This window comes from Alexandromys fortis, unplaced genomic scaffold, assembly GCF_014885135.2.
Source record: "Alexandromys fortis isolate MF-2015 unplaced genomic scaffold, M_Fortis_MF-2015_v1.1 scaffold_7, whole genome shotgun sequence".
NCBI classification, from domain to species: Eukaryota; Metazoa; Chordata; class Mammalia; order Rodentia; family Cricetidae; genus Alexandromys; species Alexandromys fortis.
The window spans coordinates 13,378,107-13,393,701 of NW_026067920.1; the positions used below are offsets into that span (position 1 = coordinate 13,378,107).

At 40.9% G+C, this 15,595-nt stretch overlaps 1 protein-coding gene across 3 annotated transcripts in view; it reads left to right on the top strand.

Moving 5' to 3' along the window:
* The window catches only part of Spmip7 (sperm microtubule inner protein 7), a 49,510-nt gene that overhangs the window by 23,074 nt on the left and 10,841 nt on the right, over positions 1-15,595 (top strand). For 2 of the 3 annotated variants that reach the window (XM_050141048.1, XM_050141050.1), the window contains 5 exons: positions 1,040-1,116; positions 2,488-2,626; positions 4,415-4,482; positions 5,664-5,705; positions 6,655-6,762. In XM_050141048.1, coding sequence (XP_049997005.1) covers positions 1,040-1,116; positions 2,488-2,626; positions 4,415-4,482; positions 5,664-5,705; positions 6,655-6,762 — 434 coding nt within the window. Of the gene's footprint in view, positions 1-1,037; positions 1,117-2,487; positions 2,627-4,414; positions 4,483-5,663; positions 5,706-6,654; positions 6,763-15,595 lie in introns of all 3 variants that reach the window. The other variant, XM_050141049.1, reaches the window with a different exon arrangement.

A 15,595-nucleotide genomic window follows, 5' to 3' on the forward strand; every position in this document is an offset into this window, starting at 1 on the left:
TGGGTAGAGAAAAATAAGAAAATAAATTCCCAATAGATGTGCTTTACAAGAAATTAAACAATGGATATCATACAATTGATACTTCGCTAAGGAAGAAATTTAGCCTTACATAATTAGATTACAAAAAAAGGGAGTTGATATGTTTCAATCTTAAAATATTAGAAAATGACTAAATCAAACAAAATATATGAAAGATTAAAGCATATTAAGTTAGAAAACAATGAAATGCAGAATTTATACACAGGATAATTATTTTCATTAAATAATTAAATGTATTGGTATTTTTTAGACAGATATCATGTAGCTCTAGGTAACCTCAAATTTGCTATATGGCTGAGTCTGGCCTTTTATTCTTGATTTTCCTATCTTCATGGTCTGAGTGGTAGAATTACAGGCATGTGACCCCTGCCTAGGTAAAAAAAAAAATTATAAAGAATATGTGGCTGACTACATAGTGCCCATCTACAAATGAATGGGTAAAGAAAATTGGATATATGTGCATATGAGGGAATGTTATTCAACCATAAATATAGGTCTGCTATTTGCAACAACATGAATAACCTTACACTAAGGCAAATAAACCAGGCACATAAATAAATATTTATATCCTTACTTATGTGTATAATCTAAGAAAGCCATAAGGGAAATAGAGAATAGAGTAGGCATGGGGTAAGTATAGAAAAAAATGGAGAGCTGTTGGTAAGAAGATACAATATAAAGATATAAGCAAAGATGAATATGTTCTGGAGATAGGAGGCGTATCATGGTATCTATAACTAGAAATTCTGTATTGTTTGCGGGGACTTTAAGAAGAAATCAGATTTTAAGTGTCTTCAGCAACTCAAGGAATAATTTTGGCTGGAGATGAATGTATTAAGGAATTTGAGTTTGTTGATCTTAAATCATGTATTCATGCACATGCCTCAAGCCATCCTGTACATCTTGAAGGATGAGGAAATCCAGAAAACATAGTGTATAGGAAGATTCAGCAGTTCTATTCATGCTTGGTCGGTTTTAACTTCTTGTTTCTGTCTTGTAGGATAATAATGAACCACCTGACCAGCTAGACAAGAAATATAATATAAAGGATTCATTTTACAAATCCTCAACACAGAAGTAAGCTCTTTTCCAATGAGAAAAATTTTAAGTATATTTCTTAATATTTAATGGTACATTGTCAATAACGATCTAAATCGTGTTAATAATTCAAAACACATCAAATAAGTCATTCATGTTGGCTAAATTACAAACACATGTCAGGACTTGAAGAAGACAAGGTATCACACCTGTAATCAAAGTACTCAGAGGCCTGGGTTGGAGGATCACCATGAATTCCAAGCAAACCTGGGCTAACTAGGGAATAAGACACTATATCAGAAGTCGAAAGAGAAAAATATGTCAATACTACCAAAATTCAGAAAGAGGGGAATGAGGAGAAGGAAAGGGCACAATTAACATTTTCTGCAAAGGCGGCCTACATAAATATAGGTTTCCTTATACTTTATATAGATATTTCATGTTCAAATAATAGTGGACCAAACTTAAGGTTTGGATGCATATGCTCTTGGAAGACCTCATTCCTTCCCCCAGACATCACCTGAGCCTCTCAAACAAGACTCTATGCAGTAAAGACTATCCTACCTTCCTGTAGCCTGTGGGTTTTATCAACTGTAATCCTGCCAGGTGCTCCGGAGGAGTTGTGATCCTATAATCCCTTTCAGGTGCCTTAGGAATCCTTTAAAGACAATGACTTCAAACCCCACCAAAGCCCTCGACTATTGTAGAATGTCAAGCTCCTAGACTCCTTTTAGGAGGAATGCCCACACTCTGGTAGACTTTGCTTCAGCCAAAATGGAAGGTCACCTGATGGGGTTGGGGCTTCAGCTAGACTCTGGGATGAGAGGCTCTTATACCCTGTCTCATATCAGCATATCTATGGCCTAGGCTGTGAGATCAACTGTGAATAAACAGACCAAGTTCTCCACTCTTGAAGGAGCTCTCATTTTAAAGAGGAACAGACAATAAAAAAAAATAATAATGAGAAAAGAAACAGAACCAATTAGTCCACAAATAAAAGAAAGAGGCAGCTAAAAGGTGGGGAGAGTAGGCTCAGTCACCAGCAGGAGGTGTGAAGTATGACAGAGGTACCTAAGGTTGGAATTGGAATGACCTAGAAGGGGGAAGGGGCTGAGAGGGTCCACAAGAAGGGGAAAAGTTGGGTCTTTCACAAGGATCTGCTTAGCACCTTGGGAATGGACATAGACAGGAAGTAGAAGCCACAGCAGGTCCTGCTACAAAGCTGGGGGACTGGGATTGGAGGATTGGAGGAAGAATACAAATTGCCTACCTGATCAATACCCTTGCCTCAAAAAAATCAATTTTAAAAGGCATAATTTATTTGTAAATTGGATAGTCTTCCTACCCTGCTCTGAATATATGCTTTGTGTAATTCTTTATTAAAAGTTTCCTTATTTAATAATTCCCCAGAGCTTATGAAACTGTCCCGTGGGACAAAATGCTACCACCAAAACTTGACCCAGAGGAAACAACGGTGGAAAAGGCTGCTGACCTCATCTCACAGTGTTTCACACTGAAAAGATATGAGAGGGTGCCAGCCATAACCCAGGTCAGTGAGCGTCTCTGACCATGGTGAAAGGGCGCCAGCCATAACCCAGGCCAGCCATAACCCAGGTCAGTGAGCGTCCCCAACCATGGTAAAAGAATGCCAGCCATAACCCAGGCCAGCCATTGCCCATGTCAGTGAGCATTCCTGACCATGGTGAAAGGGTGCCAGCCATAACTCAGGCCAGTGAGTGTTACAGATCATGGCTCCTCCTGTTTGCTTTGACTGAAAATCAACTCAAACTCAAGCCACAGTGATATTTCATTGATAGGAATTATATATGAAATTGGAAGTTATATAATCACAAGTCGCTAGTAATTGTAAACATTTTTTCTCGTTGTTCATACTGAAAATGTTTACTAAAATTAATGACTTCTCCCTCAAAGTCATTTGTGGTGGCTATTAATTCTGGAAATTACAGAAGAATGTTAAATAATGAAAGAGACACAGAGACATTATTCTTCCAGATAATCTATGCAGAGCATAGTTCTGGAAATAGGACCTAGAATTTAGCTGTCCACTCTTGGAGCAGAATAGGAAGATCCATGAGCTATAGACTACTCTCTTATGTTTCCGGTTATGTGGTATACCAAAGCCCAGAGAGCTCTAGGAGAGATAGCCATCAGTTCCATTTCTGCATGTCAGAAAGAGCTTGTCATAGGGACTACTGGTCATGCATCCCCACCAAAAGCTGGATCACTTTCTCTAGAGTGGAGATCTGTCCACGTTACTACATTGACTATGCCCATTGTTTTCCGAACATGGAATCCATGCTATTTGAGAAGATACACAGCCAGTCATTTGCCTGTTCTGTGCTCTCTTCCCTCTCTAGTGAAGGCTCAGTGCCCAATCCCATCACGATCCCTGTGGGATCCTGCCTTTTGCAATGTCCCATCGCTTCAATTACTCTGTGCCAAAATGAACCCCAAGCATTCAGGAAGCCTGGCTTTTGTCCGCCCAACACTGAGGCAAATACCCTGCTTCGTGCTTGCAAAACACCTTCTGCTTCCTTGTCCCTTTGTGTTTCATCTGGGTCAGCTGTTGGACGATTTCTCATAATGAAGTTTCTGAGCATAGGAAATCTGTAATATAAAGAGGGAAACCAATTATATACCCTCAGGAGTCCCTGAGCCCCAAATTAAGAAGCCTGCATTCTTGTGTAAAATTTCTTCCACTTTCATAGAGAAAGAAATAATAAGAGAGGGGAAAACACTGCTTTAATGTAAACACTCAAACATTGGATTGTTACACAGAAGAGAAAATCAGTTAAAGGACAAAAATTGTGTATGACTTCATTTATTTTTAAGGATCTTTAAATTACTTCAAAGAAATTCTGTATCTCATAAAAATTGGTCATTTCATTACATTTCCCACATTAGATAGTTTGAATATCTAAAGTCCTCCCCGAGTAAGAAGCTTTTCTGAACCCAGCTCTGTGCAAACATGGAAGGAGAAGCCTGCAGTGGGTCTCAGAGGGGAAGTATCTGTCATGAAACCGAAGCTAAATCTTTCACATGGAGAAATCATGTCATCTGGAGAAGGTGACCACAAGACAATTCCAGCTTGGAGAGAGCAGTGTAGGAGTGGAAGTTAGAGCAAAGAGCCAAGACCCACAGCACTCAGCAGCAAAGCCCCACCCGACCCAGAGTTGCCAGGATGCCTGAAAAGGGCTTTCCCATAGTTAAGACTCAGCTATGGTGTGAGGGGCCTGCTAAGGGCACCAAAGTTTGAATCTATGAAATTACAGTAAGATCATTTAATAGTTTCTGTTTATTTCAATATTGGCTTTAGATGGTCGGAGGACTCTGGGACAGGTTTCAGACGAGATTGTTCTCAGTGCCAGTCAAGCCAATCAATTTGTAAGTTTGCTTTCCTGCTTTTACCATTGCTAGCTTTAACCTCGTCTCTAAGAATCTGATGCCCCCACTGAAGGCAGGAGAGGGGCCTGACTTTAGATTCAGAGTGTCCCAGAGACCTTCATCCAATTGTCCTGGGGCTGAGAAGAGCAGGTGTGCTACAACACTTGGCCTCAAAATTGACAGTTTTAAATGTACTACATTTTAAAATTGGGAGTACTGTATGAACAATTCGATATGGACAGCTACATTGTTGTGGCACTCCGTGGAGTTCATATAAAGGGGATTCTAAATGACATTCCATTGACTTTCATGTCATGAATTTGCATTGTATCCGTGCTTAAAGCTATGGCTTTATTGCCGATGTTCTCCTGTGTACAATTCTGTACATTTAGTATCAAAAGAACTTGGTGGTTTGTTCTTCCAAAATGTTACTATTTGGGTTTTTTTTTCTTTTTAGAGTTTATGCAGCCCTGGTTATGGTCTCTGATTGTTTAATTCATTCCGAATATTCTGTATTCAAAATATATGAACTAAATATGATATATCTGGTGTATCTCCTCCCTCTATTGAGAAAGAAATCAGAGTGCAATGGGAATGCCTGAGTCTCTCCATCACCACATCTGCCTTTTTCCAGGAACACTGGAATTATGGATTTGGTGTTCCACATTTTCATGTATTCTTTAAATCCTTTAAAGTCTACTGTTTGTTTATTCGTTTATTTTACATCCCAGATGCAGTCTCCCCTCCCTTCCCTGTTCTCAGTCAGGAGGTTTTTATGGGTTTGCTGAATTTTTAGGTGTTTCATTTGATAGATGAGGCGGCACTTGAAAGCCCTATTTCTTATTAATGCCACACTTCCGAATTCACCAGGACATCATTCAAGGTGGGGCCTTGGAAAGTTGTTCCCAGGAACTCACATATAAGTCTACATAAAGGTTTTACTCATAACCTCCCTGATCTGAACACAACCAAGGCGCCCTTCGTTAGAGGATGGATAGGCGGCATTTGAAGGCATACAAAGCAATGGAACGGTCTAAAGCCATTCCATAGCCTCTAAAACAAAACTTTAGAGGTCAATTTTTGGATCTCTGAAGATCTTCTAATTTGAGACTTGTTATATTAATTTGATATTTATTTAGAATACCAATAACTCAATTGCCTATTTTTCATCTTTTTCCAAGTGTGAGCCCAAGTTCTAGGAGTAAATACATTCCTCTCTATACGTAAGTGACATTTCTCATTGCTTTCAAATAAATCATATTTAAGTCTAAATTGTATTGCCTTTCACCCCCCTGTGCTTCTGGTCCACGCTTAAGTTAACGGATGTGTTTTAACATCCTCTGGTGTGCTTCTGGGATATGCCTGTTTAGTACTGAAAGTTTAATCAGAAGCTTATTAGAGATTTGGGTTAAACTGTAAAATGAGGAGTGACACATTTTCTGTTTCCTTAACTAGGATGTTTTAGGAATAGACTATCCCTGTTGCTCCTGCTCATGTGGTCCATCAGGAGCAATGCTCGGTTGGTAAACCGTGCTCGTTAACACGGAAGCACCCGAGGAAGGATGGTCCTGTCCTCCTCTACTGTAGCTCTGGCTCTGAGTAGCAGCAGTGCGCTAATCTTCACCCATCTTCCTTCCTTTTTCTTCTCACTTTGAAAGATCACCTTGAAATGAAGGAGATGAGAGAACGTGAAGGGGGGGAACAGACTTTGGTTAGGGCTTCCTCCTCGTTACTGCTTTACAATGGATTGGACTGGAATCTTAATCCCAGAAGCCCTTGGGACATTGACCTGCTGATGTGATCAGCCTTCTGGCCTTCTCTCACACCTCAGCAATGTGGCCCAGGCTCCTAACACCTGCCTAGACCCAGTCCCCACAGAAGCCTTACTTTCTTCAACAGATATCAACCCCCACGCCCTCGCTTCCACCCTGTGTCCTACAGCTTCTGAACTTGGAAGCCCTGAACTGTCCCTCAAGGTTCCGGTCCCAGGGTAGAGGCCTCATATTCTAAAGACAAAGAGGCAAACCTTTCTTGTTTTTCATTCCAATTGTTATTTGTCATGATATTTTTTTCCCTCTTGGGCTTTTAATCAACTCTGACAAGTTAAACATCCCTTATTTGCTTTGCTCAGCTAATCTTAGTGTCCTACGACTTTCCTTTTCACTCTGACAGTGGCCACGTGCAGAGTACAAGAGCGGATGACGTGGACAACCCCTATGGAAATCTCGCGTCTGTGGCTCAGCCGCGGCTCTCTAAACTGCTCTACACAAACACAAGCCGGTAGGTGACATTCTCGCTTATTTCTTGATCAAAACGGACGGCACTTGCTGGTAGGATTACAAATGGAAAGGAAAGACACGAACCAGCTTGTTATTTACCAACACATGTGAAGAAAAAGTGAGTTTCCCAAAAGTAATGATGACCTAGGGGATAGGAGTTTGGGGACTCACCTGGGGTTCCTTGAGCACTTATCACCGTGACTCCAGTGTCTTCATCCAACCGCATTAGTAAAGGGACTTGACTGAGCAGCCGGTCACCCATCCACCAGTCGTGTAATTTTATAACCACCAACGCTGAGAAAACCACTGTCATATAAACAGTTATAAAATGGCAGAAATTACTGGTGCTTATGTCCTAACCACAAGCAAAGGTTCATTGAACAACTTTTAAATAAAATTCAAGACCACTCAGTCATTTTAAAAATCAAACGTTCCAGGGCTGGAGAGATGACTCAGTGCTTATGAACGAACCCTTTCTGCTCTTGAGGAGAACCCTCGTTTAGTTCCCAGCACTGAGGCCAGGCACTCATGACCCCTCGTTACTCCAGCTCCAAAGGGTTCAGTTCCCTCTTCTGGCCTCCTCCAGCACCACACTCATGTAACATCAGATTAGTATAATTTAGAATGTATTGTTAGGTGGTCTCCGTTTTCAAAAAAGATGTACTTTTATTTATAATTTGATATTTGCATGCTACAAATGATGGTATGAAACTACTAAAAGTCCTTCTTTCATAACTGAATCATAAAATTTCTATGAAAGCAGAAAACTCTGTCTATACAGTCAGTCACTGTGGTTCTCAGCATACACAGTCTGGAATCTGAGCCTGTGTGTTTCAGTCAGCATTAGCATCACACGGCAGACGGCATGAGCAGTGCCAAGTACTTACGCTGTGTGCTTAGAGCCAAGGCTGTGATGATGTCAAATGATGACACACAGGTCGCACTGCCACCGCAGACTTATTAAAAGTTGATTATAACTCAGTTTGGGGTTATTGTGCACCCAGAAACATTTTATCATTACCAAATCCCTTTTATGACCCCACATTCACTTGCAGGGCAAGTGGGTCATGATACAGAGTCTACAAAACAGGGCCTTAGAATGAATATATTCAGTCAGTCCTTCGACCTACGATTGGAAAAATCCATGCTGTTATTCTCACTTTGCAACACAATGTGCATGGGATTGGAACTGCTCCTGTTTGCGATGCTGGGACTACAGGATCTATTGCTGCACGATTCCATGCTGTGCCCTAGTAGCCCAACAGAGAATCGGATCATATAGAGTCAGCCAGGGGAAATATTCACATTTAAATCAGGACACACTTTCTGTTGAATCCACACCACTTTTGCACCATTATGGTGAATTCAGAAAATAAGTTAAACACATCCCTCTATACTAGATGTTCTAAACTATTTTTATTGGTATTGTAGTTAATTTCCTATCGCTGCAATAGGAACACCATGACCAAGGCAACTTGGGGAAGGAAGGGTTAATTTGGGCTAATGGTTCCAGATAAACAAGGGGATATCATGGTAGCAGCTGAAGCAGCAAGCTGAGAGCTCGCCAAGAAAAAGGAAACAGAGAAAGAGCACTGGGAATGGTGCATGACTTTGAAACCTCACAGCCTGACTTCAATGATGTACATTTCCTTCAGAAAAGTCATACCTTCTAAATGGCCCAAAGAGTGCCACTAACTGGGAACCAACTTTCAGATGCCTTAGACCATGGAGGATGTGCTGTTCAAACCTCCACAGATGTTCTTGTCTTCCATAAAGTAGACGACATATACATACAGGCTCAGAGCAAGTCAGCTTAGTTGTCCTTTGGTATACGGGCAGAGGATTTTGTTCCAAAGACCAGCAGATGTTAAAACTTAAGGATGTCAAATTCATATATAAAATGGTTTGATGATTGTGAAAACCTTCTGGGTGTTCCCTCGAATCCTTGTGGTGCCTAGTACTCTGGACATGCCCATAAGTGTTGGAGGAGGCCGCTTGTTTGTTCCTGGCAGCTCAGTCCCTAAATAATCACACAGAAACTATATTATTTAAATCACTACTTGGCCCATTAGCTCTAGCTTCTTATTGGCTAACTCTTACATATTAATTTAACCCATTTCTATTAATCTGTGTATCGCCACATGCCTGTGACTTGCCAGCTAAAGTTCCGGCATCTGTCTCTGGCAGGGCTACATGGCTTCTCTCTGACTCTGCCTCCTTTCTCCTAGCATTCAGTTTAGTTTTCTCCACCTGTCTAAGTTCTGCCCTATCAACAGGCCAAGGCAGTTTCTTTATTCATTAAGTCAGTTTCTTTATTCATTAACCAATAAAAGTAACATATAGACAGAAGGACTTCCCATAAGTAGCTTTCATACTGTTTAGACACAATGACAAGAAAATCATGGTTTTGAGAGCCACATTTTAAAAAAAATATTTTGTTTATGCAGCTAATTTAAGTAGAAGTTCTATTCTCTTTCCTCCATGCTGCTGAGTTGCCAAGTATCAGAGATATTCTCACATTGCTTTCTATAATTGACAATTCTTCCAAGGATTTCATAGAGTCAAACATAAATTGCCACGTTTTTTAAAAAGTATTTATTTTTATTTATATGTATAAGTGTTTTGCCTGTGTGTGTGCCCACAGAGGCCAGAAGAGGGTATTGACTTCTCTTGGAATTAAGAGTTACAAATGATGGGGCTGGAGAGATGGCTCAGAAGTTAAGAGTACTGGCTGTTCTTCCAGAAGTCCTTAGTTAATTCCTAGCAACCACATGGTGGCTCACAACCATCTATAATGAGATCTGGTACCCTCTTCTGGTGTGCAGGCATACATGGAGGCAGAACACTATGCATAATAAATAAATAAATCTTCAACAACAAAAAAAGAGATAGTGGTTAGCCACCATGTGGGTGCTAAGAATTGAACCTGAGTCCTTTGGAAGAGCAGCCAGTGCTCTTAACCCCTGAGCCATCGCTCCAGCTCATGTCACATTTTAAGTTCTAACTATTTTTTTTAAATATATTATGCCCACAAACCAAAGTAAATAAATTTCTGATTATCTTACCTTCTGCATTCTATTTTTTGTTAAATATAACATTGTTTCTTACTATAATTTTGAATTTGGGTTTTTTTTCTGTTTTGTGTTTATTTATATTATCTATTTTACTTAAATCATTTTAGTCTCTGTCAAGCTATAAAATATCTTTAAAAACTGTCTTTGACTTTAGTATACCTATATAAATGGTCTCATTAAAGAATTTAAGCATTTAAGTATGTCTATCTAGGGCTGGAGGCTATGATAAGAACTGTCCTAACATAAACATAAAAAAGGAAAGGATTTGCCTCCAACAAACTAAAAATCTTGGTGGACAGACTATTTCACAAAAAATCTGAGCTTTTGCTTTTTGACTCATGTCTATAAAGAAGTTACTCTGTTGGGCAGTGTAACTCTTAACCCCATACTCAGGATGCAGAGGCAGGTGGATTTCTGTGAGTTTGAGGCCAGCCTGATCCACACAGTGAGTTCCAGGATATCCATGGCTACACTGAGAGACCCTGTCTCAAAAATCATAAGAGGAAGAGGAGGAGGAAGAGGAGAAGGAAGAGAAAAGAGAAGGAAGAGGAAGATAAGAAAGAGGAGGAGGAGGAAGGGGAGGGGAGGGAAGAAGGGAAGGACAGGAAGGAAGGAAGGAAGGAAGGAAGGAAGGAAGGAAGGAAGGAAGGAAGGAAGGAAGGAAGGAAGGAAGGAAGGAAGGAAAAGTTCTTTCCTTCCACATGTAGTATTCTGAAGGCTATTGAAACCTGCCGTGCTCTAGCAAGTCTGAAGGAGTCAGATGTAAAATTCTTCCATAAATTCTACAAAGAAATCATTGCTATTAAGTGATAATTGTAAAAACATTAAATAAAGAACATAAGGAGAAAAACAATCTTAAAATGTTCACCAAACATACGATTTTAATAATATTTCCTTTTATTCAAGTATATACTTAAAGTTCGAAAGGTTTCTTCTTCTTGCTCAAAAACGTCAAACTTCCTTTGGAATCATTCTTTAAAAACACTGAAACGAAAACAGGAGGATTTATTTTTTAATGTAAAAACAGGACATTTCCTTGAGGAATTTGGGACAGTGCGGAAACTTGTTTTTTTAAGGAAACTGAGTAGAACTGTTAACTGACATTTAGCTGTGTTTCACCAATGTGGGCACTAGAGGGCGTCCCAGGTTGCAAAGTTTCTTCTCTTGATTGATTTTCTGTTTTTTAACAGACTCATAACCTTTTAACACAACAAATGTTTTCCATTTTTATCATGAAGTGTTTATGGATGTGGTGACACGGAGTGTCATACACGGCACACACAATTTCACAGTAAATGCCTGTGTGTTTGTCCACGTCGACCTTGAGAAATAGTGTTCTGGTGAACTCTTCTGTACCCCAGGAAGCTCATCTCCCCTGCCCCAACCAAGAAGCTCTGCGTTCGACTTTGTGCTGATCTCTTGTTTGCCCACCTGGTAGTCTGGCTACCTACGGATGGGTCTCAAAATAAATGTTTTTTGTTTTGCACAGTATGGCATTGGGCTAACAGCAAAGTTACAAATTTTATAAAAGTATTTTATCTTCATGAAATCTGAAGTCCAGAAGTGCAAATTTTTATTTTGTGTCATGTAGAGGAAAACAAAACACTATTCAGATGCAAGCATGAGCTCCCTGGACGTCACAGCTTAATAGAATTTCTTACATAGATACCGTATGACATCATCTTCAGGGTCCAGAGATCCGTGTGTAACCATGCACTTACCCTTGCCATGATGACATCCTCCAGAAAGGCAAAAAGTCACTGAGTAGACCTCCAGTGACTTGACCCCTGGACATTAGCTTTCCAACTTTCCTCAGGTTCTTTCTTTCTTGTCTGTCTGTCTGTCTGTCTGTCTGTCTTCCTTCCTTTATTTTTTTTCTTTCCCAGTTACCAGGTCATCTGACATATCCAGTGTGGTCTACATTGGTGGAGAATGCTTGAACAGTTTCTTTTTTTTATAAAAAAGTTTATTATTTTTGTTGTAGAATTAAATCCAGTCATTACAAAAATTGAGTGTAGAAAAACAATAGTAAACACAAAACCAAACTCCCATGAGAACATAACTGCTATTAGCCTCTGACTTTTCCACCTGTCACATGCCCCTCTTGTTGCGATATGCCACCGGGAGCACCCAACACTGTGTTATGCCAAAGGGAAGCACCCCTTACTATGATATGCCACAGGGAGCACCCCTTACTATGATATGCCACAGGGAGCACCCAACACTGTGTTATGCCACAGGGAATACTTAACACTGTGATATGCCACAGGGAGCACTCAACACTGTGATATGCCACAGGGAGCACTCAACACTGTGATATGCCACAGGGAGCACCCCTTACTGTGATATGCTACAGGGAACACTCAACACTGATATGCCATAGGGAGCATGCATCACGTTACAGCATGATCATGAAACAGACTTTCCTAAACACCACTTGTATTCTTACAGCTGTATTGCAATGGACTGATTTGTTTAAGTTCATATATAAATTGTTTCCTTTCTCTTTTCTTTTTTGCTATGATACATAGTTCACTCAAATAGTTTTTACATGCATCTTTCATGATTTAAAATTATTTACTTAGTGGGGAGTCTTTGAAATAGATCCCAGGGTCTAAATGTAGCAACATTCCCAAACCTGTTGTTCAGTCGTTTTTCTGGAACTATACTATTTGCTCCATGTTTCCGCTCACCTCCGGTATTAGCATAATTCATTAAACATCACATTTAACTTCTACACATCTTGATTATATCAATAATCTTAGTATTTTTAAAGTATAAAAAGTAAGCCATCTCTTTGGTGTTCAGTACCACTGTTGCAGGTTTGATGATTTTTTCATCTGTATATCTGAGAAGCCTGCAAACACATACAGAATTTGCATGCATGTAAGATTTAAATAAATACTAAACATTTTCTTCAAAATAAAATTCTTTTAATGGTTATATAGTGTTCCTCTATGAGACTACACCAAGGTTATATAGGCCACATTTTTACTAAGATGGTTTTCCTGCTATAAACAATGAAGAAATATAACTTCTGCATGTATTTTTGTACAATTATGTCGACATGCTTGTACATCACATCCATACGAGCAGAGTTTTGACATGAATTTTCTCACTAAAAATAAGTTTCCACTGGGCAGTGGTGGTGCACGCCTTTAATCCCAGCACTTGGGAGGAAGTTCCAGGACAGGCTCCAAAGCAATAAAGAGAAACCCTATCTTGAAAAACAAACAAGCAAACAAATAAATAGATAACAGTTTCCTAATTTGAAATCCATGCCCAGTTATCAAAAGACATTCAAACTTAAAGATCTTAGAGCTTGAGAGTAAGCCAGGATCCAGGAGAATGCAAACCATCCAAATTGTTGAACAGGACTTCTTGGGGTTCAGAAGAACGCAATAGACATTCAGCACCTTTCCTGGACATGGGCGATGGTCAGGAACTTCATTAAATTGTATAATAAGCCCCAATTTCTAATCCAAAGCAAACAAAAAAGTTAAGGTAAAAAACATTTTTATTTTCAGTCTGACTTTGGCTCTTTCCTCAAGAGATGTTTTAGTTGACCAGGCAGGACCCAAGGCCAGTTCCTTTTCATATTGCTCCATAACCCCATGTCTCCCCAACAGCCACAGTCAAGAGTGGCCAGGACCAACAGTCAGAATTGAGTGACATGTGCCTGCAGGCTTGTATACACACTCAGTGCCCAGGAGCAACCTGCCCTTGTGCTGTCATAAGAGAACAAGTGAGCTGCCAAAGGTGTCTTTCCTTTTGCAATGGAATCTAAATGAAGGAACAAGATGATGGCACCCACCATAGAAACATTATGATCTTGTTTCCCAGCGAAGAGTGAGGATTGGCCTGTGAGGGAGATGCAGATCTAGGTCATAGAGCCCAGGGTGGGTCATCTCATCACAGCCACCATGTCCTTCTAACACCCCATCACAGCTAAGGACACCATCTGTCTCCAAACTCCACAGTCTCACCCAGACTCTTCTTTTCCAATGTGGGGACTTCTGTGAAGACACATCGGCCAATAAGGAGGAATTGTGCAGCAGAGATTCCCAGCCAGCACCAGGGGAGCATCTGGGGACGTCTCATGCATCTCAGTGGAATGCGGTCAGCCTGTAAAACTTAAGCACAACCCAGGCTAAAGCTGGATGTGACTAGTTATTCCCAAATGATCAGCCCGATTCTTCTGCCTTGTAGCCAGACACTTCCACAACCACTCTCCCCTTTAGTTTTCAAGCTAGAGTGAGCAAGGCAGAAGCACAGAAACCAGCTCTGTTCCCATTCTGCAGACACGGGGGTTGAGGTCAGAGGAAATGACAGGAAGAGCCCCATGGCATTTCATGAGCTGTGAGATCAAACCTTAAGAATGGACCTCCCAGCCGGGCGGTGGTGGCACACGCCTTTAATCCCAGCACTCGGAAGGCAGAGGCAGGCGGATCTCTGTGAGTTCAAGACCAACCTGGTCTACAAGAGCTAGTTCCAGGACAGGCTCCAAAGCTACAGAGAAACCGTGAGGCACATCTTGCCGTTAGCACACACCAACAGTTCTCTGTGTCTGGCATGGAGCTGTCTCTCGGGAATCATCCTTGCCTAGAAGAAAAACTTTGTGCTGTCTTTGTCCTCTATCTCCTTGGAAAGAGAAGGTGTGAAGAGTAAAGAAGACCGAGAAAAACCATGTCCACAGAATAGCGATAATAGTAGTAAAATTAAAACTCCTGAAAAGGGGGAAACAAATCTTGAGGCATTCAAAAAAAAAAAAAAAGGCCCTTGACCAGATGTCATCACAAAGCAGTGAATGGAAACAACAGATCGCTCACCGCTCCAATGCCTCTCTCCCTTCCTCTTCCCCTGCCTGTGTGTTGGGCTTTCCCTTCCTTTCATCCTTTGGGCCCATCCTCTTCCTCATCCACCACCCCTGACTGACCTGAGCTGCCTCCCCTCGCTCCACATCTGAGTTCCTGTTTTTGATTCTGCATATGATGAGCCATGTTGTGATAGTTCCTCACCTGCACCACGTGGCCCCCACGGCTCTTCAGAGAAAGCAATGGCACTAGGTAGGGGACAGTTAAGATGAGGATGGCTCAGAAAGTTTCCATTGCAAGTGGTTGTGTGGAACTGGAGAGATGGTTCAATGGTTACCAGCATGTGCAACTCTTCCAGAGGACCTGAGTTGAGTTCCCAGCACCCATATTAGGCAGCTCACAACTGTCAGCATCTCCAGTTTCAGGGGATCCAGTGCTGCCTTCTGGTCTCTGTGGCCACTACACTCACATGCACATAAACACACAAAAGACATGCAAAGAAACATCGAAAATAAAAATCTTTTAATTTTTACTCAAAGTTAAATCTTTTAATAAAATAAAAGTGTGAGATGATCTGAACATGATGATCCACATCTAGAGGCCCAGCACTCGGGAAGCTTCTGGAAGAAGAGTCAGGACTTCAAAGTCAGCCTGGGTTATTTAGGAAGTTTCAGGCCGTGGGTATATAGGGTTGGGGGGGAGTTAGTTTTCAACTGGATCTCAGGTCACCCAGCTGGTCAGAGAGGCCCTAAAGTTAAATGTTTCATTAGCTGTCTTCTTTCTTTGCTACTATGGTCTTTGCCCACTTCAGTTTTTTAAGCCTTCAGATGTTTGTGTTTTCAAATGGATGGGTTTGAGTTTATAGCTCAGCAACAGAGAACATGTTTAGTATGCATAAAGCCCTAGGTTTAGTACCCAGTACCACAGGGAAATGACATATGTGTGT